Source organism: Macaca fascicularis, chromosome 10 (assembly GCF_037993035.2).
Source record: "Macaca fascicularis isolate 582-1 chromosome 10, T2T-MFA8v1.1".
Lineage (NCBI taxonomy): Eukaryota > Metazoa > Chordata > Mammalia > Primates > Cercopithecidae > Macaca > Macaca fascicularis.
In genome coordinates, this window is record NC_088384.1 from 11,729,094 (window position 1) to 11,751,454 (window position 22,361).

A 22,361-nucleotide genomic window follows, 5' to 3' on the forward strand; every position below is an offset into this window, starting at 1 on the left:
TGATGTTACTACAACCAAAAATCAGATAATCCAGCATATTTTTAAAACGTCTGCAAAAATGAGGTCATTAACTTTCATGTGTAGTGATTAGGATAATCGAGTCTTCCGAAAGCTGCTGAGAGCCTAAAATAAACTTTTTCTCCCCTCGTCTAATGCTGCCTCTGAGTGACATTTCCTTAGGGTTTTGCAGACATCGAACTCATTGTTGCATATCCTCACTGCAGGGAGGAAATGGTCATTCACACTTATTCCTATCTTACTTAGGAAGATTGAGGCCCACTAGTTTGTCTAAGGATGCAGATTCATCCAGGTTTGCAGAGAATTTATGGATAGGAAGGAGACAATGAAGTTCTGGCCCTTTAGAAGCCAGAGATCCATCATGAGATTAGCTGCACCAGCAGGTAAGTACTCACCTGCAGGGAGGGGAAGCTAATAGTCTAGCTCTGAAAGATTTGGAGAAGTTGTTATCAAAATGATCAAGTGGAATAGAAATAAATGACTTCTCATACTCTGTCCTAGGGATTTTTTTTTTCTTAAATCAACAGTGTAAGTACAGAATAAGAAAGATCTGGCTGGGCACGGTGGTTTATGCCTGTAATCCCAGCACTTTGGGAGGCCCAGGCAGGCGGATCACAAGTTCAGGAGTTTGAGACCAGCCTGACCAACATGGTGAAACCCCGTCTCTACTAAAAATACAAAAATTAGTTGGGCCTGGTGGTGCTCACCTGTAGTCCCAGCTACTCAGGAGGCTGAGGCAGGAGAATCACTTGAATCCAGGAGGCGGAGGTTGTAGTGAGCCGAGATCATGCCATTGCACTCCAGCTTGGGTGACAGAGCGAGACTCCGTCTCAAAAAAAAAAAAAAAAAAAAAAACAGAAAGAAAAGAAAGAAAAAAGGATCTGGCTTAGTAGTAGTGCACGGGAACTCATGGGTTTTAGTTGACCAGAATTTCAGTATGAGTCAGCAGTGTGACATGGATGCCAAAAGGGCTCATGCAATGATGGGCCATATTAATAGAAGTATAGGCTACAGATCAAGAGAGGCAACTATCCCATGGTGTTCTGCATCCTCAGATCACTCCTGGAGAGCATAGCTCCATTCTGAGCCCCCTGACTTAGGAGAGGCCCTACACTAGAGTCCAATCAGAGGCGAGTGCTTAAAATAATGGCAGCATGCAAAACTGCCTCATAGGAGGAGTGGTTACAAGAACTAAGGATATTTATGCTTGAAAAAGAAGACTTTGAGGGACATGATTGGAAGCAGGAGAAGAGCAGGCTATTTGGGAAAAGATCTTGAGGTAGTTGCCAGTGGCAGAAGTTTAGTTTCTGGATTCCCCACGGAAACTTCACAAGGCCCTTCTAACTCTTTGTTGTTTGCAAAATAAACAGATCTTCAGCAAAGAAGACCCTCTTTCCCTTATGATTTCCTTGAAGTATAAAGCTTTGTGGATGCATTGATGCCTGCTTGCTAAACCATCTCTCTCAGCCTACAGATGCACCTCCTTCAAGAAGTCCTTTCTAAAAATCTCCATCTTGAGCCGTTTTTTAATCTCCTCATCAGGAGTTTTGCATTGTGGTAGCATTTTTTTGTTCGTTTGTCTGTCCTAGTTTCCCAAATACACTGTTCATTCCTTAGGGGAAAGGACCCAATTATATACTTTTTTGCTTTTATTTCCCTAAATGTTCTCAGTTCATCTGCATACCTGTGAGCTAGGGACTGAGGGAATTTCTACAGACGGTAGCCAAAAGATAAATTAAAGTAATCAGACAGGTAATTTTTACAGCATCTACAAGACGGAGCATTACCGCATGCTCTCTTGATGATAATAACACCTAATTGACCCTTCACTTTATGAAATAATACGAGCTGACAAAGTAGGCTGTATTGTAAATCTCCCCTACATCTTACATTTAAAAATGGAAGTTGTGGAACAAAGCTGGAGAAAAACAAAGTCTGTTCTCTAAAAGCTCCATCTTTTTTGTTCCAGGTATTGGGAATTTCTTTTCAGCTGGGGGATTCCTTGACTTCACACTTTCTTCTTCTTTGATTATTTGGATACTTACAGGGTACCAAGTGTCAACTCATAACATCTTACAGTACCTGGTTTATAAAACGAATTAGTAGTCTTTTATTTAAAAATATTGATCTAGGAAATAAAAATTCCACAAAATGAGTTTGTTTACATAAGAAAGCATCATGTTCTGCGTTGTACACAGGAGACACTGTTGGGGGTAGCAACCCATGAATCTTCGAAAGTCTCTTGTATAGTGGGTTAAAAATGGCATAATTTCATTCGAGGACAGAGGAGTCGGTGAGGCACAGTGAGTCATCTGTGAGGCTGAGCAGAGAACACAGAATACAGGAGCCAAGCTCATGCTCTGTCACTCTCATCACCAGTCAGTATAACCTCCCACAGTCCAATGACCTGACACGGTACGGAGCAGATGATACTCTCCGTAAGAAGTTGATCTAACTCCACTTGCCAGCCTGAAGTACACTTAGAAAATTTGAAGCACAGAAAGACTAAGACACAGGACCCCAATTTCCTATCAACACCTGTTAATCACAAATATTAGCCCTTAGCTTGGATGACTCCAAAGGCCAAGGGAGAGTGGTGATGTCCTCCCCTAGTCTCAGGACTTCTGCACTCACAGCTGCAGGCCCTCTTGTGAGTCTCCGACTTCCAAGAACAATTCTGGGACACTAAAGGATATAACTGTTCATAATAAAAAATCAAGGAGAAGGTTTTGTGCCTTTTGAAAGGTATAACCTCTTTAGAAGGATAAGGGTCTATCAGCCCAAAATAAGTCCATCAGCATTATTTACTTCCATATGACTCCCTGAACTACCCAAGAGGGATAATAAAATCTCATGGGATGTCTGCCCGATGCAGAGCACAGGGTTAGAGTATAATTGCTGCGGACAGTCAGCCCTGCAGCAAGTGAGGCACCCAGCAGCATGACACCCAAGCAGCCCACAGAGGTACTATTGAGATGTTTGTAGTTTCTGACGGGACTTGGACATTGCAAGGGAATCCGTTAAGAATTAGATGCCAGCTCTTATGCTGGATGAAGGGTCTTGCCATCTATGGCAGAAAAGATCATTTCCCTCTGTTCTCAGACCCAGTGGGATTAGGCAGTTTTCCGCAGAAAATCAAAGGGCTTCAGAGAACACACAGTCTAACCTCTCACTTGACTGAGGAAGAAACTGAAGCTCAGGGAAGTTAGGTGACTTGTTTAAGATCACGTGGGTAGCTTCTGGCAGAGCCAGAATTCAGCTTTCCAGAAGCCCAGCAAGGGCTCCTGCATCTCCAGAATCCTGTGTTTGGACCAGTGTTGTGGAAGGGGCCCAGGCTACAGTGTGACAGGCTTGGTGCTAAGTCCCCGCAGATATTAGCAAATTACCTTGAGCAAGTCCCGGAAACTCTCCAAGCCTTGCTTTTCCCACTCTGCAGAATCAGAGGTAAAATCTGTGGTCTATCTACCTCAAAGATCACAGCCAGATCAAACAAGATAATGATAACTCTTTTTATTTACTTATTTATCTTTTGAGACAGGATCTCACTCTGTTGCCTAGGCTGGAGTGTAGTGGTGTGAACATGGCTTACTGCAGCCTTGACCTGTTGGGCTCAAGGGATACTCTTGCCTCAGCCTCTGGAGTAGCTTGGACTACAGGTGCGGGCCACCGGGCCTGGGTATTTTTTAAAAGAATATCTTGTAGAGATGGGGCCTCACCATGTTGCCCAGGCTGGTCTCAATCTCCTGGGCTCAAGCAATTCTCCCACCTTGTCCTCCCAAAGTCACTGAGCCTGCACGGCAACTCTTTTTAAAGCTCCATCAGGATCAGTGTACAATAACTCTAGAGAAAGAAAATTTTTCCTATTGAGGATATATGGATGGACACCAGGTGATTTATGAACATATGTGCTATGGATATCAGCATATTTATGGTCAATTTAAAGTACTGATATAAGGTATTAGATTTAGACAATTTTCTTAGTTGTCTCAATGTATGGTTGAGATTATCCTGCTAGTCTTACCGATTTAATGATCTATATTTTCAAACAAATCTGTTTAGGGGAGGAGAGCCTTTTCAGCTATCAGACTTTACATTTTGTTTTATAAAGGGTTAAACTCTGTGACCTATAAAATGATGAACAGAAATTTCAAATTACAAGGCTTTCCACCCCACTTTGTACCTCCCTTGTAATATTTCCTAGTTATTTAGAAAGAGTTTCTTTAAAATCATATTTAACAAGAGAACTATCTACTTATTATTTACTGAGTTCCTACTGAGTTCCCAGCAGTTTGTTTCTAATATTTTCCCATAAAGCACTAGATAAAAGACACAAATCATGAACCATTTGTAGGCCGACACATTAAGCCGGTGGTTCTCGAAGGCTGGGGAGTATGGAGAAAAACAAATGGAAAAGTATTATTCATGACCAATTGATCAATTAGGCTGCTTTTCATTAAAAAACATAAAAAGGCAGAACCAATTTGGCAATGACTGTGTTAGAAATGCAAAAAAAGAACCATTATTAATGCTGGATTTTTTTCTTCGTATTTATTTTTAGTTCTCTTTAGAAAAGTACACTGGAGAGCTTTCCGTAATGGCCACTGAAGGAGTGGATAAGATTCCCCCCCCGCGGTGGAACCCTTTTGTAATGCTAATTTAGGAGCATGGACCAATACCTCGTTTATACAGCTTTTTCTCAATACAGTTTCAGAAGCCACAGGCTGACTTATGGAATATCTGAGTGTATGAGATAACCAACCAGGGAAGTTACCTACTAACAAGAGTCATCCATCGTCTCCTAAGGAAATCCACTGTGGCCTTTAATAAATCTGACAATGGCTTATACTCTTGTGCTTTCATGATAAAATCTTATACAGTACAGGAATGTGAAAAATGAGAGGAATTTTTTCCCTCCTAATTATATCAAAATATCATCTTCCACCCCGAGGCTCTGAGGTCCCAGGTCTCATAACTCCCCTCTTGTATTGCTCCTTTCAGGGTTATTTTCCCCCCTATTACTTCATAGGTCTCCTACTCTTTGCAGTTCCAAGTATTTCATGTTGAAGGTTTCTTGTACAGAGCCTTAAGCTATGTAAATGTAATAAGAGTACTTATCTGTGTTTAGTGGAATGCTGTTCTTATTCAGATGAATGAAACCTTAAATGTGTTTGGGTGGCAACCTCCTGGATTTTCAATAACTTCAAGTTTGGGTGTGTGTGAGGGCTACTTCCAATCAGCTCCACTTGTACCACTCCTCACTGCATGTGCCCGTCATCAGAGAGAGTGCTCAGGAACCAGACAGCCTGGGTTCAAATCCCCGCTCCAGCAGGTACTAGTTAAGTGACCTTGTGCAACGTACTAGACCTCTCTGTACCTCAGTTTCCTCATTGTTGAAAAAGGGTAATATTAGCACTTTCTTCACTGCACCATTAGGAGAAGTAGATGAGTTAGTACCTACAAAGTATTAGAACAATGCTTGGCAAATAACAGTAAAAACAGGCACTGTTTTAGGAACTTTACATGTATAAATCATTTACTCTTCAGAACAATCTCACAAGATAGGCACCATTATTAATCCCATTCTATAGCTTAAGAAACTGAAGCACAAAAAGAATAACTTGTCCCAGTTCACTCGCTTAGTAAGTGAAAGACTGGGCTCACCCCGAGGCTGTCTTGGCTCCACAGCAAGCACTCAATAAATGTTATCTACTATTATTATTATTACCTGAACTTAGGCACTCAATAAATATTTCCAGTTGCTCTTGCTGCTGATCATGAAGAATTTGCATGTCGATTCCATCTTCAAAATGTATTAAAAATATATATGAACTCCAGTGAAATAATCAATTGAGGCAAAGATTATTACCTAAAGTCACTGGGTGACAGTTTGTCGAGAAATAGGATATTGCCACAGTGCCAAAGTGTTTATGAGATACACTTTGAGATACCCCCTGAGACTACTTGCTAATTGCAAAGGGTAAAAAAGTGCCTTTACAACAAGAGATCCCCTGAGCAAGATCACAACCTCAAGCCCTGATCAAACTTGGCATCACACACAGTGGAACAACCTGGCATTCTGTACCTCCTGATAAGATGCAATATGGAGCACCCAGTGGTACCTTGCAAAAAATGTTCAATCAAAATCAAATCATGCTTTTAGTACTAACTTTGAGCTTACAGGAAATAAAGTAGGTAGAGGAACAAATTAACCATGAGGCAACAACAAATTCAGAAACTGGGACCTGGTACAAGAGAACTGGCTTAATCTTTAAAAACATCCAATGTTGAAGAAAGAAGCATGAGACCCAACTGCAAAATATGTTCTTATTTTTAAAAATTAGATTTAAAAAAAAATGGTATAGAAGACATTTGGGGGGACAAATGGGGAAGGTTAAATCTGCACTAGCTATCAGGTGATATTAACGACTTACTGTTTATCCTCTTAGGCCTAATGATGGTATTGTGGTTAGATAGAGGAATGCCTTTATTCTTAGATGAGTACTGAATTATTTCAGAGTGAAGTATTATTTTATCTGCAACTTACAAGTAATTCAGAGAGAAATAGATATAGATGGAACAAATATGGCAAAAAGTTAGCAATCGTTGAACGTAGATAGTGAGTACTAATACTTCAACTTTTCTTTATGTTTTATGTTCAGCTATTTTCTCACTATCTTTTCTTTTTTATTTTTATTTTTGAGACAGGGTCTTACTTTGTTGACCAGGCTGGAGTGCAGTGGCACGATCTCAGTTCACGGAAACGTCTGCCTCCCAGGTGCAAGCAATTCTCGTGCCTCAGTCTCTCAAGTAGCTGGGATTATAGGCACCTGCCATCATGCCCGGCTAATTTTTGTATTTTGGTAGAGACAGGGTTTCAGTGTATTGGCCAGGCTTGTCTCCAATTCCTGACCTCAGACGATCTGCCTGCCTTGGCCTCCCAAGGGCTGGGATTACAGGTGTGAGCCACTGTGCCCAGCCGTTCTTCACTGTCTTCTTAAGGAACGTCTTAACATTTTCTTTGGAGAGCATGTAAGACTTTTATCATCATGTACTTTGTGATAGTTTAATTCTCTAAAAGTGTTGTTTATAAATGCATATTTAAAAAGAAAATCTTTAAAAATATTTACTGAATTCCTACTGACTCAAGTTTATTGAAACTTAACGTTAACACTGTTGAAGAGGACTTGGTGCCTAGCGCCAGGCCTGGCATATAGTAATTGATCGATAAATGTTTGTAAAATGCTTATCTGTTAAACAGGGCCATGCTTTCTTAAGAATTTTTAAGTGGAAAAGAAAGGGCAGGCCAGGTGCGGTGGTTCACACCTGTAATCCCAACACTTTGGGAGGCTGAGGCAGGCAAATTGCTTGAGTTCAGGAGTTCAAGACCAGCCGGCGCAACATGGCAAAACTCTGTCTCTACTAAAAATACAATATTAGCCAGGTGTGGTGGTGTGCACCTGTAGTCCCAGCTACTTGAGAGGCTGAGGTGGGAGGATCACTAAGCCCAAGGTAGTTGAGTCTGCAGTGAGCTATGATTGCACCACTGCACTCTAGCCTGAGTGACAGAGTGAGACCCTGTCTCAAAAAAAAAAAAAAAAAAAAAAAAAAAAAAAGACTCATGAGACTGTGTTATCATCATTATTATTATTTATTTTTGGAGATCCGCCCACCTCGGCCTCCCAAAGTGCTAGGATTATAAGCATGAGCCACCGCACCCAGCCAAGGCTGTGCTATTTCTTTACAGACCAAGGTACGCTGGGCAAATACCTCAAAAGGACAAAATGGGGACCTATCGACCCTATTGTTTGATTCAAACAACTTATAAAGATTCTTGAACAAGTTTTGAGTTTGTTTTATAGGGGCACAAAAATGAATAATCTGCCCCCAGGATTATCCAGCAGCAACTGTTACTTATTTAAGAAATCCTGATGGAATCACACTTACTGACACATTTTTCGAACGACTGCAGACTTTTCTTGATCCAGGAAAAAAGGGCAAGTTCTACTCAAGTTTAGGCATGAACCCTGTCAGTCATCAACACCAGTGGGTGTTATTGTCTGGGAATCAATAAATATGTTGGAACTAGGATCATTTTCAGCTCTTCTAGAAAGCAATAGTTCTAAAAGAGATGGCTTCAGGAAATAAGTAAGAGACATTTTGTATAAGAAGTTGGAAGAAAATGATCAAGAGTCAAAGAAATAACTAATGATGACATTGTCTTGCATTTTTATAGTGCATTTTTCCTAAGGTATTTCATATCTATGTTAACTCATTTATTCTTACAATATCCCTACGAGGTAGACAGAACAATTGAAAGGGATTTTCACCAGGCCTAAGACGTCGGAGATATTCAAAAGGATATTGTATTAGCAACAGAAATATTTCTTCATATTGAATAGATTGATCATCTCTTTCTCCTCTGCTTCAGTAAAGTTATTTTTTAAAAAGATAAAATCTATTACAATTTGGGGAGAATAAGATTTCAGTTTACCACATGGGAGACACTCCAAGTTTAATCTAAAAAAGCAGTTTTATTCAATAATATAGGGCCACCTCTCTTTTACAAAAAAACAAAAAAGGGTATGAGTCAGATATTTTTCAAATTTGAAAAGTAAATATACTTAGGTGGTCCTCTATTTACACAGTGTTCCTTATTTAATAGCAGATGGTTTTGTAAAGAGGGTCACTATAAAATTATTTTATAAAGTTTTATATACAATACTGGATTGTTAAAGGAGAGTAACTTCTGCTAAATGCTCTTTCTGAAACCAAAAATAAGAAACAAAAAGGACCCACTAAAGAACTAAACCGTTAATGACAAACGTTGCTGCACAGAACAAAAGATTCTTCGACCTGAAGTTTCCCATCCTCGGATAACGTAACGAGAGCACACGAAATTTTTCCTATTGGATGTTTAGATCTAAAACATTTCCCTCTCCTAGTTTATCTAGGGATGTATATGTTCAATAGTGTGCAAATTATGTTGCATATACCTTATTAAGAAGGCCTAATTCCAGGTAGGTAAATACGGTAATTTTTTTTGACAGTATACCTGTCAGCGCAATACGATACATTTTAAATTAGTGAAACCGTTGGTTGGTATGTTCAATCCTCATGTTCAGGAAGAGTTAGGACAAAGAACACAAAGCAGCTAACTTCAGACTGGATGCCTAAACCAGAGACAGTCACAGGGATGGAGCCTAATGGCTAGTACAAAGAGAGACAATACCCTTCCAAAATACACGTCAACATAAAGTCTTCTTTTTTGTAAAGGAATGAAAACTGGTGTTCTTTGTATAGGTAACAAAAATGCAAACAGAACTAGAAATTCAAGCAAAGGGAGAAATCCTGATCTCAGAGTGCTGGTATTCATTCATCACTGCTCAGCCCTCTACCACCCCCTCCAACCCCTTCCAATTTGGATTAAATCCTGACCATGGTGAAGTAGAATTTTTACCTCTGTGATCCCAAGGTCGAAAATCTTTCCCTGAGATGCTTCTGAAGCCAGTTTGTGGAGATTTTTGTGTTATGGACTGGGTAAGGAACAAGCGTTCTCCCAGTTCACTTGATAGAAGTCAAATCCCATCACCACAAACATTGTCACGGCAAAAGGTTTAGAGACATTAGCTGATGGGACTTAAAAGCAGTATTTAGAGAACTAATGAGATTCATTTTAATTAACTCATACAAAATATATGTACAGATATTGTATAATGACATACCTTTTGGAAGAGAAGTGGTTTGTTGAATTTATGTCTTGGCTTTGATGCCGAGTTATTAGAATCCTTTCTGGCAAGAAGGAAGACGAATTCAAGCATCAGAATTACTGCATTTCAGAGTACGGATCCACTTTGTGCTGTCTTCCATGTACCACTCTGAAAGAGGGTGCAAGTTTACAGATCCATTAACTGTGCCTCCTCCTCCCCACCTCTTACTCCCTCCTCCAAACTAACCCTAGTCAGCCCTGCAGCCTGCAGGCAAACCACACAGGAACTAGCACATACGGGGCTTCAGAGAGTTGGGCGTGAGCCTTAGATTATGTGGTTTTGTTTTCTTGCTGCCAGTGTTGAACTAAAATGCAGGAGGTTCACTGAAATACTTTTGCTTCTTTATGCTAGGTTTCAGTTTTAACAATATCCCTCCTGAACACTTATGTTCACATAAGAAAATTTCTAGTCCTAGATATGGTCCATCAGCAAGTCGATCTTAAGGAAAACTCTTATTCTCTTAGTACAGTCATGCAGCCCAAGGAACATTAGGGCTTCTTGGGGGAACTTATTTAAGAGCACCCTTGATCACTCACAATGTTAAAATCCCAGGGAAGATGCTTTGTTCATGCGCTCAGTCTGTAATATTACTCTTGACAAAAAAAGAAGAAACATTCTGAGCTGGGATGACTTCTCACCCCAGGTTTGCCACAGTTCAGCATGAGTTGGAACCAGTTCCTTCGATTTCTGGGACTTCAATTTGTGTTGAGTCTTGGACTGAAGGCTTTTCGGGATTTAAGACTTTCCATTGACCTTATATTTTGTTACCTTCAACTTCCTTAGTTCTTACCTTTAAATGTACCACTCACCCTTCCCCCTATATCAAATGCAACTTGTGAAGGCCTCTTCCTTTCTCTTTGCTCTTGCTAGAAAATGGATTGCCAACGTTGCATCTTTTACAGAAAATTAGAGACATTGCTACTTGCTAAGTGGTGCCATTCAGAGTTTGGGAACTGGATCCAAGATGAGGAGGGAAATGTTGGCTCACCAGAATGTTCCTAGCATTAATCCCTGGAATACCAAGAGGGCAGTGTCAAGGAGAGACTCAGTTTGGGTTCTAAAATTTAAACTTTTTCTGCAATGTGAAATGGCATCCTTTTCCATCTCTTGACTTCTTTATATCTAAACCTTGCTTAAAATTTACTTTCTTAAAACCTTTTCCTTGGTTATAATTGCTCAATATTTTTATTGAAATAGAAAAGAATCAGCAGAGTGTCATGGTGATAGAAAATGCTCAGTAAACATTTGTCGAATGAGTTAAAGGAGGTAATTTTCTGCCCATAACTCCTTTTTTTTTTTTTTTTTCTTTTGAGATGGAGTTTCACTCTTTGTGCCCAGGCTGGAATGCAATGGCACGATCTTGGCTCACTGCAACCTCTGCCTCCCGGGTACAAGTGATTCTCCTGCCTCAGCCACCCGAGTAGCTGGGATTACAGGTACCTGCCACCATGCCTGGCTAATTATTTTTAGTAGAGACAGGGTTTCACCATGTCAGCCAGGCTGGTCTTGAACTCGTGACTTCAGATGATCCGCCTGCCTCGACCTCCCATAGTGCTAGGATTACAGGCGTGAGCCACCGCACCCGGCCGTGTAACTCTTTAATAACAGGCTTTCTTCTTATTGATGCAAGTTTGTCAAATTTTCTTAAATCCTGGTTACATCTGAAAAGGATTTCTGCTATTTCCACATTATAAAGATAAAATATAAAAAATAACAACATCTTGCTACTTTAAAAATAATAACATCTCAACCTTGGCCTCAGAATTCTTCAGCCTCCTAAGGACCTTCTTGGATCATTACATTGAACAGCTCTATTGCCAAGTTTTTAAATGCTGAAATCCTCTGGCTACAGTCCTTAGTCTTCGATAGCTCCCAAGTCAATGGTTTTGAAATGGTTAAAGGAGTCCCTAAAATTCTATGGTTGGGGAGTGGGAGCGAAGGGAAAATGCTGAATGGTATTTCACGGAAACTATTATGGTGTTTTCAGCTTGTACCCCAATGAAGAAGCTAATTTTGCACCGGGCACTACTCCCCAGGGAGCAGAATATAATCCTTCCCCTTACAATCATGGGACAGATTGCAGAACAGAAAAATCTCAAAGGCAAGTTATTTTGGTAGTAAGTACTGATTGACAGACATGTTATGTAGCACATAGTGGGAGAGAAGCAAGGCCACTTGAGTGGTTTATTTCATAATCGCTCTTTAACTGAATGAGAGCAAAGGCAGATCTTAAGAATAAAGACCCTAATATGAGAATGCCAGCATTTCAGTACTCACTATCATGATACACTCAGAAAAACAGCAGCAAGATGAGGAGGCTACAGTAACATGTGAAATCTGGACTTAGCCACAGTGGAGAAGTTTCTTTTTCAAACCATACTTTAATTTTTAATTTTTTTTTTAATCAATTCCTTTAGAGGGATCATTTGTCTATATCTGAACTTCTGGGGGGTTTTTTTGTTGTTGTTGTTGTTTGTTTTTTTGTTTTGTGTTTTGGAGACTGAGTCTCACTCAGTCACCCACACTAGAGTGCAGTGGTGTGATCTCGGCTCACTGCAACCACCACCTCCTGAGTTCAAATGATTCTCCTGCCTCAGCCTCCGAAGTAGCTGGGATTGCAAGCACCCGCCACCACACCCAGCTGATCTGTGTATTTTTTTGTACAGCTGAGATTTCACCATGTTGGTTAGGCTGGTCTCGAACTCCTGACCTCAAGTGATCCACCTGCCTTGGCCTCCCAAAGTGCTGGGATTACAGGCGTGGCCACAGTGCCTGACCAATATCTGAACTTCTTGTCCATAATTATGCTTAATTTAACTTTATGGTAAAATGTGTACTTCTTATTCAATAGTATGAATTCAGACATTCTCTTTTCATTCATTCAATAGAGAAAGTTTGAGCACCTATTCTGTGTTAAGCTTCTTCTAGGTTCTGGAAAAGCACCAGTGAACAAAACATAATCTCTGCCCTCCTGGATCTTACATTCTGGTAAAGGGAGAAACAGCAGGTACATCAGATGGTCATACTGTTAGGGAGAAAAATAAAATGACGCAAGAGCCGTAGAGAGTGGGGCTGAGACAGGGGTTGTGATTTTATGTTGGGAAATCAAAGGACATTTGAGCAAAGTCCAGAACCAAGTGAAGAAGCCAGTACTTCCCGGATGGATATCTAGGGAAATAGCTTTTGCAGGTATAGGGACTAGCAGGTGCAAAGACTTCAGGTGGAGGCATGTTTAACACAGTGAGTGAGGTGGAGAGGAGTTGGGATGGGGATCAGAGAGACAACAGAACATGTAGGGCCTTGCTGGCCATGGCGAGGCCTTTGGATTTTACTCTGAGTGAGATGGAAGCCAATGGAAGATTTTGAACTGGGGAGTAATATGATCTGACTTGGGTTTTAAGTTTTAAAAGGGTGGCTTTGGCTGTCGTGTTGAAATTAGATTGCAAGGGAGCAAGAACAGAAGAAGAGAGACCAGTTGGGAGGCTATTGTTGGCCGGGTGTGGTGGCTCATGCCTGTAATCCCAGCACTTTGGAAGGCCAAAGCAGGAGGATTACTTGAGGTCGGGAGTTTGAGACCATCCTGACCAACATGGAGAAACCCCGTCTCTACTAAAAATACAAAACTAGCCGGGCATGGTGGCACATGCCTGTAATCCCAGCTACTCGGGGAGCTGAGGCAGGAGAATCGCTTGAACCCGGGAGGTGGGGGTTGTGGTGAGTGGAGATCACGCCACTGCACTCCAGCCTGGGCAACAAGAGCAAAATTCTGTCTGGAAAAAAAAAAAAAAAAGGAGGCTACTGTCATAGTCCAGACCAGAGACCAGAGATGGTTGTGGCTTAGAACAGGATGATGTAAGTGGTGGGAAGTGGTTGGATTTTGAATATACAGGGTGATTGTAAAGTCTAGAAACATAGATAACGTTATTGTATCTTGTATTAGAATATAGCATCAATAAATCATTTATTATCTAGACTGGGTAGCCACCTTGTATTTCAAAGGTAAGCTCGTGGATATCATGAGAGCTGTGAGAGACAAAGAGAGGAGTTAAGGTGACTCCCAGGTTCATGGCCTGAGACCCTTGAAGCAAGGATGTGTCATTTACTGACAGGAGAGACCATGGGAGAGCAGGTTTGGAAGGCAAGACCAAGAGTTTGATTTTGGACTTACTGAACTGAGATGCCCATGAGACATTCCAGTGCAGAGGTCAAGGTAGTTAGATACATGAGTTTGGAGGTCAGGAGAGGCTGAAGAGAAAACCTTGAGAGTTGTCAGAATCAAAGAGTATTTACCGCTTTGCAACTGAATAACACTACCTGTGGAGTAAATATAGATAGAGAAGACAAGAGGTTAGAGAATGGGCTCTTTCAAAGTTGAGAGGTCATAGAATTGAGAAGGGATGAGACAAGGAGATGAGAAGGAGAAATGGTGTCCTGGAAGCCAGGTGAAGCAAACTGTGTTCACTTTTGTAGAATCCCAAGTTCAAAAAATTAAAGGAAAAAACCAATCAAGCTACCTTAGAGCAATATTTGTATTTAGTGGATGTTATAGTATTGCAACTAAATTGTGCCCCCAAATGGAGGAAAGCAGATAAGAAGGACCCCTTACATAATGTCACTTGAACAGGGTTAATTCCACTAAGTTGGTAACACTTGACACTTTTGCCAAGCCTAACCAACTCCCCCACTGTTTACTGGGACTTCAGTCTTTAATCTTACCCTGTCTCCTACTTCCCACCTGCCTCTTCAATCACCTTCTATATGCTGACTACTCTTAAGTCTATGAACCTAGGCCCAAACCCTCTTCTTTCAGAGATCTCTATTCAACTGTCCCCTGAACATCTTCACTTGTTGCTCCCAAGGCTCCTCAGATTCAAACTGTACAAAGCAGAATTCCCCATCTTTCCTGCCAACTGGCCCCTCAGATCATGTTCATCTTGGTGAACAGCAACAGTCATTTACATGGTCACTCCAAAAAGAAACTTAGTCCCTGTAGACTCCTCCTTTTCCCTCATTGCCACATATATTTGGAGCCCGGTCCCATAACTTCTATCCTTTAACATTATATGTAAAACTATATGTGTAAGAGGAGAGGGAGCAGAGTGGAGATTCACACTGTGCCCATGACTTCTGCCTTAGTTATGGCTTTCATCACTTATTGCCTGAACTATTAGAACATTCTGTTCTTCTTCCAGTTCCTCTGCTTCCAATCTATTTTTTTGAGCACATACACAGATTTATTTTAATAGGAGAAAATGAATGAATTTAAAAACAAAAAAATTGGAATCTCTGACCCTCTCCAAATATAACAAGTAGACTTGTGTCTGAATTGCCGATAGAGCTTAAAATCAAGGACCAAAGATTGGTCCTTAGAGTAGGGGAAAGAGCTAGACAGGAGATTTGGGTTCAAGTTTCAGGTAAACTGCTTCTAGTTAAATATCTCTGGGCAATTATTGTAATCTATTTGTTTTTCCAAACTCAGTTTAAGCTTACCTCCTCCAGGAAGCCTTCCCTGACTACGCAGATTTAGACAAGTCCCCCTTTCACTCCCATAACACTGTCTGCCTTTATTATGGCAACTACTTACAACTGCCGATTTATTCCTGCTTCCTCCTTTAGAGTATTAAACTATAATTTCCTTTTAGTTTCACAGTTCAGCGTAGTGCTTGGCACCTAGCAGATGCTCAATAATGTAGAATGTATGCATATTCCACAAACTCAGCTTTCTCACCTGTACAATGGGATAATAATGCCTACTTCTCAGCATTCCTTTGAGATTTACATAAGCTATGCATATAAAAAAACTTCATAAAATATAGCTCAATGTATAAAATACTTGTAGTTTGTCCCCCACTATTTTATAAAGTCCAAATACCTCAACATAGCATTCAAGGCTCTGAACAATGTTTTCCAGGTCACCTTTTCGATTTCCCTCTGGCTCCCACCCCATTACTCTATATTATAGCCAGCCAAATAATATTCCAAACTCACCAACTTCTTTCATACCTCCTATCATTTTATATCGGATTCACCTATCTACACGTCAGTATCAGTAATATGGGCTACTATCATTATAATTATGATTGAAATAGTAGGAGATAGAAACAAATGTTGCTTTTGTCTACTAAGCATTTTGTTATCCTCTGTCTTTTCCCCTTATCCTAGTCAATATTCCATTCAAACATACGGGTTCAATTACATTTTTCAATGCCTACCGGATAAAATTACCTTGTAGTATGGATAAGGTTCTTCATGATCCGACTTCCTTCTGTTATTTAACCTTCCTCTACTGCTCCACTAATAGCCTTCGTGACAGCTGTAGTAACTACAGTATATGTAGTTTTCCCAAGATAATAGGCTGGCTCAGCTTTCATGCCTTTACACATGATGTGTCCTTTGCCTCTTATGTCCTCCTCTACTTTGTCTATCCAGTGAACTCCCTGTCAACCTTTAAGATTCAATTCAGATGTAAACTCTTCTGTGAAACCTGCCCTTAAATACTCAGTGGCAGAATTAGATGCTCTCTTCTCTCTTATTATGCCATACATATCTTGTCACAATCTTCTGTGACGGTGCCTGTCACCTCCACTAGCCTGTAAACGTATCCAGCAGAGGGCTGCTTTTTATCTCCGAGTCCTTACCGTCTGGCACAAAGCGGGTGCTCACGGAAAATCAGTTGAATACATCAACAACTATCCGTCAGTGGCACCTGAAGCCATGTCATTGGAGCTACCCCATCATTGCCCATCACACACTGCTCTTCATAGACTACTATTACATTCTCTGTCCTTTGAGGTGGCAATCACGTGCTGGTGGTATTTCTAGTCAGTTAAAATGACAGTATTAACACACTTGCAAACATTCATTTCTTGAAAGAAGGATTAGGGCAGTGTCATAGCCCGGCAGACTGTGAAACGAAGACATTTACCTTCATTCCCCTTGGTACCCTTTAGCTCCGGTTTTTGCGACCACCTTGCTTGAGGCCCTGAGAGGAACTGCACCAGGGCAGGAAGTGAGGAAGCGGAAGTGAGGACCGGCCTGGGCCTTGGGCCTGGCTGGAGTAGGTGGAATATCCTGGGGCGAGGAGGTTTGGCCCCTGGGCAGCGGCCGGCTTTCCTCTCAGGTAACAGCCTCTGCTTGGGAGTGGTGATGGGACTCAAGGCGGGTCTGGAAACATCGGCTGCCATCCCACCTCCCGTTTCCTGCCGGCACCGTCGGAGTCCAGATTGGGGCGGGAGGGCGACGAGGCGGTTACCATCCGCAGGAGGCGAAATCCCTGTGGCGTGACGCCATCACGTCCCTCCCGCCTTCTAGGAGCTTCCCTGAGGTCCAGCCTTCCCCTCCGCAGTGCATTGCCGGTTCTCCGAGGGTAATTGCTGGTCTGATTCTCTGTGTGACCGAGCGCCCAACACCTGGCTCATCTGGTACACAGCCATCATCTGAAATGGGGGTTGGATGAATGAAGACAAGGATGCCGAGGAAAGGCCCTGCCCACAGAAAGTTGATTCTTGCTCAGCCTCCACCCGCCATTTTCAAAATTCTTTCCAAAGCATCTCATTTATTCCTCCCCCACGGCCCTGTCTGGCGATTATTCTTTGTGTTGCGGATGAGGGTACCGAGACTCAGGGAAGTTGTTAAGTCTTAGGAAATGGCAACGCAGGACCTCAGATCATGGCTTTGAATCCTAATTAAAGGAGAGAGAGGAGGCGTGTGAGCGTTCAGCGAAGAGTAGCTGTTTACTCCAGGGGGTGAGGTGTGTCTTGTGCACCTCATTCTCCATTGCCTAGAATGGAGCCTGCCACATAGTAAACTCTGGAAGATTATTAGTTGAATAAATTAATGAACACACACTTGGGGCTCAAAAAGATTAGACTTTCTGCCTCTGACAGTATTCTTTTCATCAAAACAGTAACACCTCCTAATGGCGTGGTAGTCTCTATAACCATTCTCCCGTAGCGTTCTTGACCGGAGCTCATTTCCTTCCGAGTCAAACTCATGTCTATAGGCAGAACCTGTACAAACACAAGAGCTGTTCTTTCCTCATAGTTCCACCTTAAATGCATCTTTTCAGAGATGGCTCCGGGCACTCAGCCTCTTAGATGCTATTGTCATTATTGTCCCAAGTATTTGGATAAAGTCAGTTTAGCTCCTCTGTTCCTTATTCTCAATCCTGAAATCAAAAAATTTTTGGAAACCAATTTTCCCTCCAACTCATTTGGTGGTAAAACTTGGCCTGAGGCCATTGTAGTCTTTTTTTTTTTTTTTTTTTTTTGAGACGGAGTCTTGCTCTGTCGCCCAGGCTGGAGTGCAGTGGTGTGATCTCGGCTCACTGCAAGCTCCGCCTCCCAGGTTCACGCCATTCTCCCGCCTCAGCCTCCCGAGTAGCTGGGACTACAGGCGCCCGCCACCACGCCCGGCTAATTTTTTGTATTTTTAGTAGAGACGGGGTTTCACCTTGTTAGCCAGGATGGTCTCAATCTCCTGACCTCGTGATCCACCTGCCTCGGCCTCCCAAAGTGCTGGGATTACAGGCGTGAGCCACCGTACCCAGCCCATTTGTAGTCTTTATTCCAAATATTTACATGTTTTTATTGCAGACATGTTAATGTGTTTAATTGTTCAGAGCAGCCCCACACCTTACTGTGGGTATCATGTAATATATGGTATAGATATGGCACTATTCTTGAAAATTCCACCCCCTCACCGCACCCAAAAGAGAATTTCCACAACTCATCTGGCCTCAAAGGATTTGGATAAACGATCGTGGACTGATAGTTTAATGCCACCTGATAAATCATTTCCTGTTAGGATTCAGATGAAATGGGGAGAAGGAAACAGCATTATGAAAGTGGGCAGATCTAAAAAGAACACTGAAAGACCTTTTCAATGTAATCATTTGTTTTGCTGGGAATTATTTAGGAGGAAAGCTCCTTAACTGAATGGTAAGTTTTAGTGTGAGGTTCATGTTTTATGTTTCTCCACAAAGCCATACAAATGGTAGGTACTCAAGAAATATTTGTTGATGATTTGAAAATATTTGCTCAAAACTATAGAATTTTACTTGACAATTACAAGAGCTAGGTTTTATTTTTTAAATGCCATGCTTTATAGGAGTTTGTAACCATCTGGGCAGCTAGTAAGAACCCGTGTCTAAAAAAAATATTTTTTTAAGGCCAAGCACGGTGGCTCACGCCTATAATCCCAGCACTTTGGGAGACTGAGGCGGGCGGATCACTTGAGGTTGGGAGTTCGAGACCACCCTGGACAATATGGTGAAACCCCGTCTCTACTAAAATTACGAAAAATTAGCTGGGCTTGGTGGCTCGTGGCTATAGTCCCAGCTACTTGGGAGGCTGAGGCAGGAGAATTGCTTGAACCTGGGAGGCGGAGGTTGCAATGAGCCAAGATCGTGCCACTTCACTCCAGCCTGGGTGACACAGCAAGACCCCATCTCAAAAAAAAAAAAATTTTTTTTTTTTTTTTAATTAGTTAGACTTGGTGGTATGCAACTGTAGTCCCAGCTACTTGGGAGGCTGAGGCAGGAGGACTGCTTGAACCCAGGAGTTTGCAAGCAGCCTGGGGTACATAGTGAGGCTTTATCTCAAAAAAAAAAAAAAAAAAAAAAAAAGTGATTGTAATTATAAAGCTATAGAATCAGTGCAGGTTTATCCCAAGGCATTGTGTCAATCAATCATTGTGTCATTTGCACAACACATGTTTCTTGAGTACCTACTGTTGCTAATTAGCTGTTAGGGATAGGATTACAGTGGTAAATAAGACAGTCAGGGTCCCTGCCCCAGGGAGCTTCTAGTTTGGTGGTGAAGAAAGGCACTGAGCAAATAACAAATAGGTCAGTACAGATTGTTATAAGTGCAATGAAGGAAATTAACCAGGTGCTGGGGAGACCTAAGTAGTTAGTGTGGTCGGTGAAGACCTCTCAGATCTGTGACATGAAATACCTAACTTCTTCCCTCTATTTCTAAATATTATAGCGAGTTGGGTAGCCAGACAACCAACATTCAAATGTGGAAATTTACCCTCTTGGGCACTAATTTTGTCACATCACTATAGTGATAACAGTCTCACAGTTATTTGATGGTATGTGTAAACAGCATTTTCATATAGTCAGATGTCTAAAACACAATAAACCAACATATAATTTACAACTAACACCAATTAATTGAGCTCCTTGACAGTCTGAAAAGATAGCAGTAGTAGAATGGTGTCTTAAATATTCTGTGTTCATATCACAAGGTAAAGTTCAAGTCATTGTACATTAGTAAGTGATATGAATTCACTTCTCTAGACTTTTTTTCCTTGTGATTTTTCTAATGGTTGGGGTTGTATTTATTTCTGAAATGATGTCATGTAAATTCATTTTAAACTACTCTATTGGATTAGAAGGCTATTATTTTGATATTTTTCTGGGTTAAAAAATTCATTTAAGAAAACGGTTTTTAAAAGTTTAAAATACAGGTTAGAGAATGTAGAAAAACCTAAAAATTACGATTGTCCTTCCAAAATATAGATAGGTAGCTATCCAAAAAAGAAAAAAAATTTAACATTTGTTGTTCAATTCCAGCAAGTTGTGATTCTAACAAGGCTTTAAAAGAAAATAGACTCGTGAAGAAACAGATCAATATGTGTTGCTCTAAGCCAATGTCATAGTGCATCTCTGCCTTGAGTGAGTTTGGTAGAGGGAAAAAAAGGACAATAGATAAAGAAAACCCTCATGATTGAAAATTTTAATAGCTTACTGAAATAGTATAAATCAGGTTTTCACTGCAGGAAGGAGTCAAATAAAAATGATTGTGTTTGAAGTACAAAAAAGAGAAAATCAGAAAGTTGTAGAAATACAACCTCTCTTTTTCTTCCTAGGGTTAATGATAGTGTCTTTCTGAGAAATCTTTTTCTCTTTTTTTTTGAGACGGAGTCTCGCTCTGTCGCCCAGGCTGGAGTGCAGTGGCACAGTCTCGGCTCACTGCAAGCTCCGCCTCCTGGATTCACACCATTCTCCTGCCTCAGCCTCCCGAGTAGCTAGGACTACAGGTGCCCACCACCATGCCTGGCTAATTTTTTGTATTTTTAGTAGAGACGGGGTTTCACTGTGTTAGCCAGGATAGTCTAGATCTCCTGACCTCGTGATCCACCCACCTCCGCCTCCTAAAGTGCTGGGATTACAGGCGTGAGCCATCATGCCCGGCCGAGAAATCTTAATTAAACAGATATTTAATACATTTTCTTATTTATTTATTTATTTATTTTTGAGAGAGAGTCTCACTCTATCTCCCAGGTTATAGTGCAGTGGCGTAATCTCAGCTCACTGCAACCTCTGCCTCCCAGGTTCAAATGATTCTCATGCCTCAGCCTCCCAAGTAGCTGGGATTACAGGTGTGTGCCCACCAAGCCCAGCTAATTTTTTGTGTTTTTAGTAGAGATAGGGTTTCACCATGTTGCCCAGGCTGGTGTTGAACTCCTGAGCTCGGGTGATCTGCCCGCAGCGGCCTCCCAAAGTGCTAGGATTATAGGCGTGAGCCACCACACCCAACCACTTATACAGGTACATTTTCTGTCTCGCTTAGTTAACAGTGTGTTGTATTTTTACCAAAAAGAGGTTATCATCTCTTATTTTTTTAAAAAAGAAGTGATAGTTTATTTAGGATGCTTCTAAAAATGTGTATCTTCCTTTAATACACATACAGAAATTAATCAAGCCTGAGCTAGTTATCTGAGGTGGTCAAGGGAAGCAAAACTAAAAGCAGTGAACACATTTGTTATGGATTTTAACATTTTTTTCTTTTGTATGTGTGCAGTTTCTCTAGTAAAATCCGATTATAGATCTTCTAGGTTTCGTTGGATCTGGATGTTCGTCAGGGCTCGAAATCAATTTGATACACCGTCTTGGCAGCCGGCAGTGGTGAATCACTAGGGAAATTGCAAACTAACTGACCCTCCTTAATACAAAATAATGAAAACGAGAAAGGGAATGGTTTCCTATAAACTGAACTGATCATTCACAAGCATTGTGTAGAGTTTGGGGGCTGCATATCCTTTGTAAGTTTCAGTATATGGGCCTCTCTGTGTGTCCTTGTTTTGAGACCTGATAGACACAGGCTGATCACTGCAGGATTTAGAGAAATCCTTGTATTATTTGAGTCTTACTATTGACACTGTTTAATCCTAAACTCATTCTTTTTCCAAAGGTGAACAAATAAAGTAATTTAACCTTTCCCTCTAATTTACCAGGCTTATCTGGACTACAATAGAGGTTTTAGGGTACCATGAGTTAGCTGTGGAGTCCACTGATGTGCAGCTGTTTGTCTTCATAGTTGATCCTCCTTTCTTTTAGGTTTAGCAGGCAAGCAGATTGTATTTAGATCTGATTCTCAGGCTTGTAGTTCTAAAAACAATACAGTCATAGGGTCAGTGGGTGATTCTAAGACTCAATTTTACCCCCATTTTAGTTATTCTCAGAACATAATGCTTTTATACATGACAATATATCTTAAGAGATGCCTGAAATCCTAGCATTTCATGAGGCTGAAGTGGGAGGATCACTTGAGGCCAGAAATTTTTGAC

The 22,361-nt window shown here is 41.1% G+C and overlaps 2 protein-coding genes across 6 annotated transcripts in view; one reads left to right on the forward strand and one right to left on the reverse strand.

The window, feature by feature from the left end:
* Positions 1–9,968, reverse strand: part of GRAP2 (GRB2 related adaptor protein 2) — a 71,406-nt gene extending 61,438 nt beyond the window's left edge. For all 5 annotated transcript variants that reach the window (XR_012418713.1, XM_065522095.2, XM_045363586.3 and 2 more), the window contains exon 1: positions 9,741–9,968. Coding sequence is in view for 3 of the 5 variants with exons in the window: in XM_065522095.2 (XP_065378167.1) it covers positions 9,741–9,836 (96 nt within the window). In the remaining 2 variants the exon portion in view is untranslated. The remainder of the gene's footprint in view (positions 1–9,740) is intronic.
* Positions 9,969–16,839: 6,871 nt separating this feature from the next.
* The window catches only part of ENTHD1 (ENTH domain containing 1), a 148,635-nt gene continuing 143,113 nt past the window's right edge, over positions 16,840–22,361 (forward strand). Inside the window, exon 1 of the mRNA XM_005567206.4 lies at positions 16,840–16,905. The gene's annotated coding sequence lies outside the window, so the exon portion shown is untranslated. The remainder of the gene's footprint in view (positions 16,906–22,361) is intronic.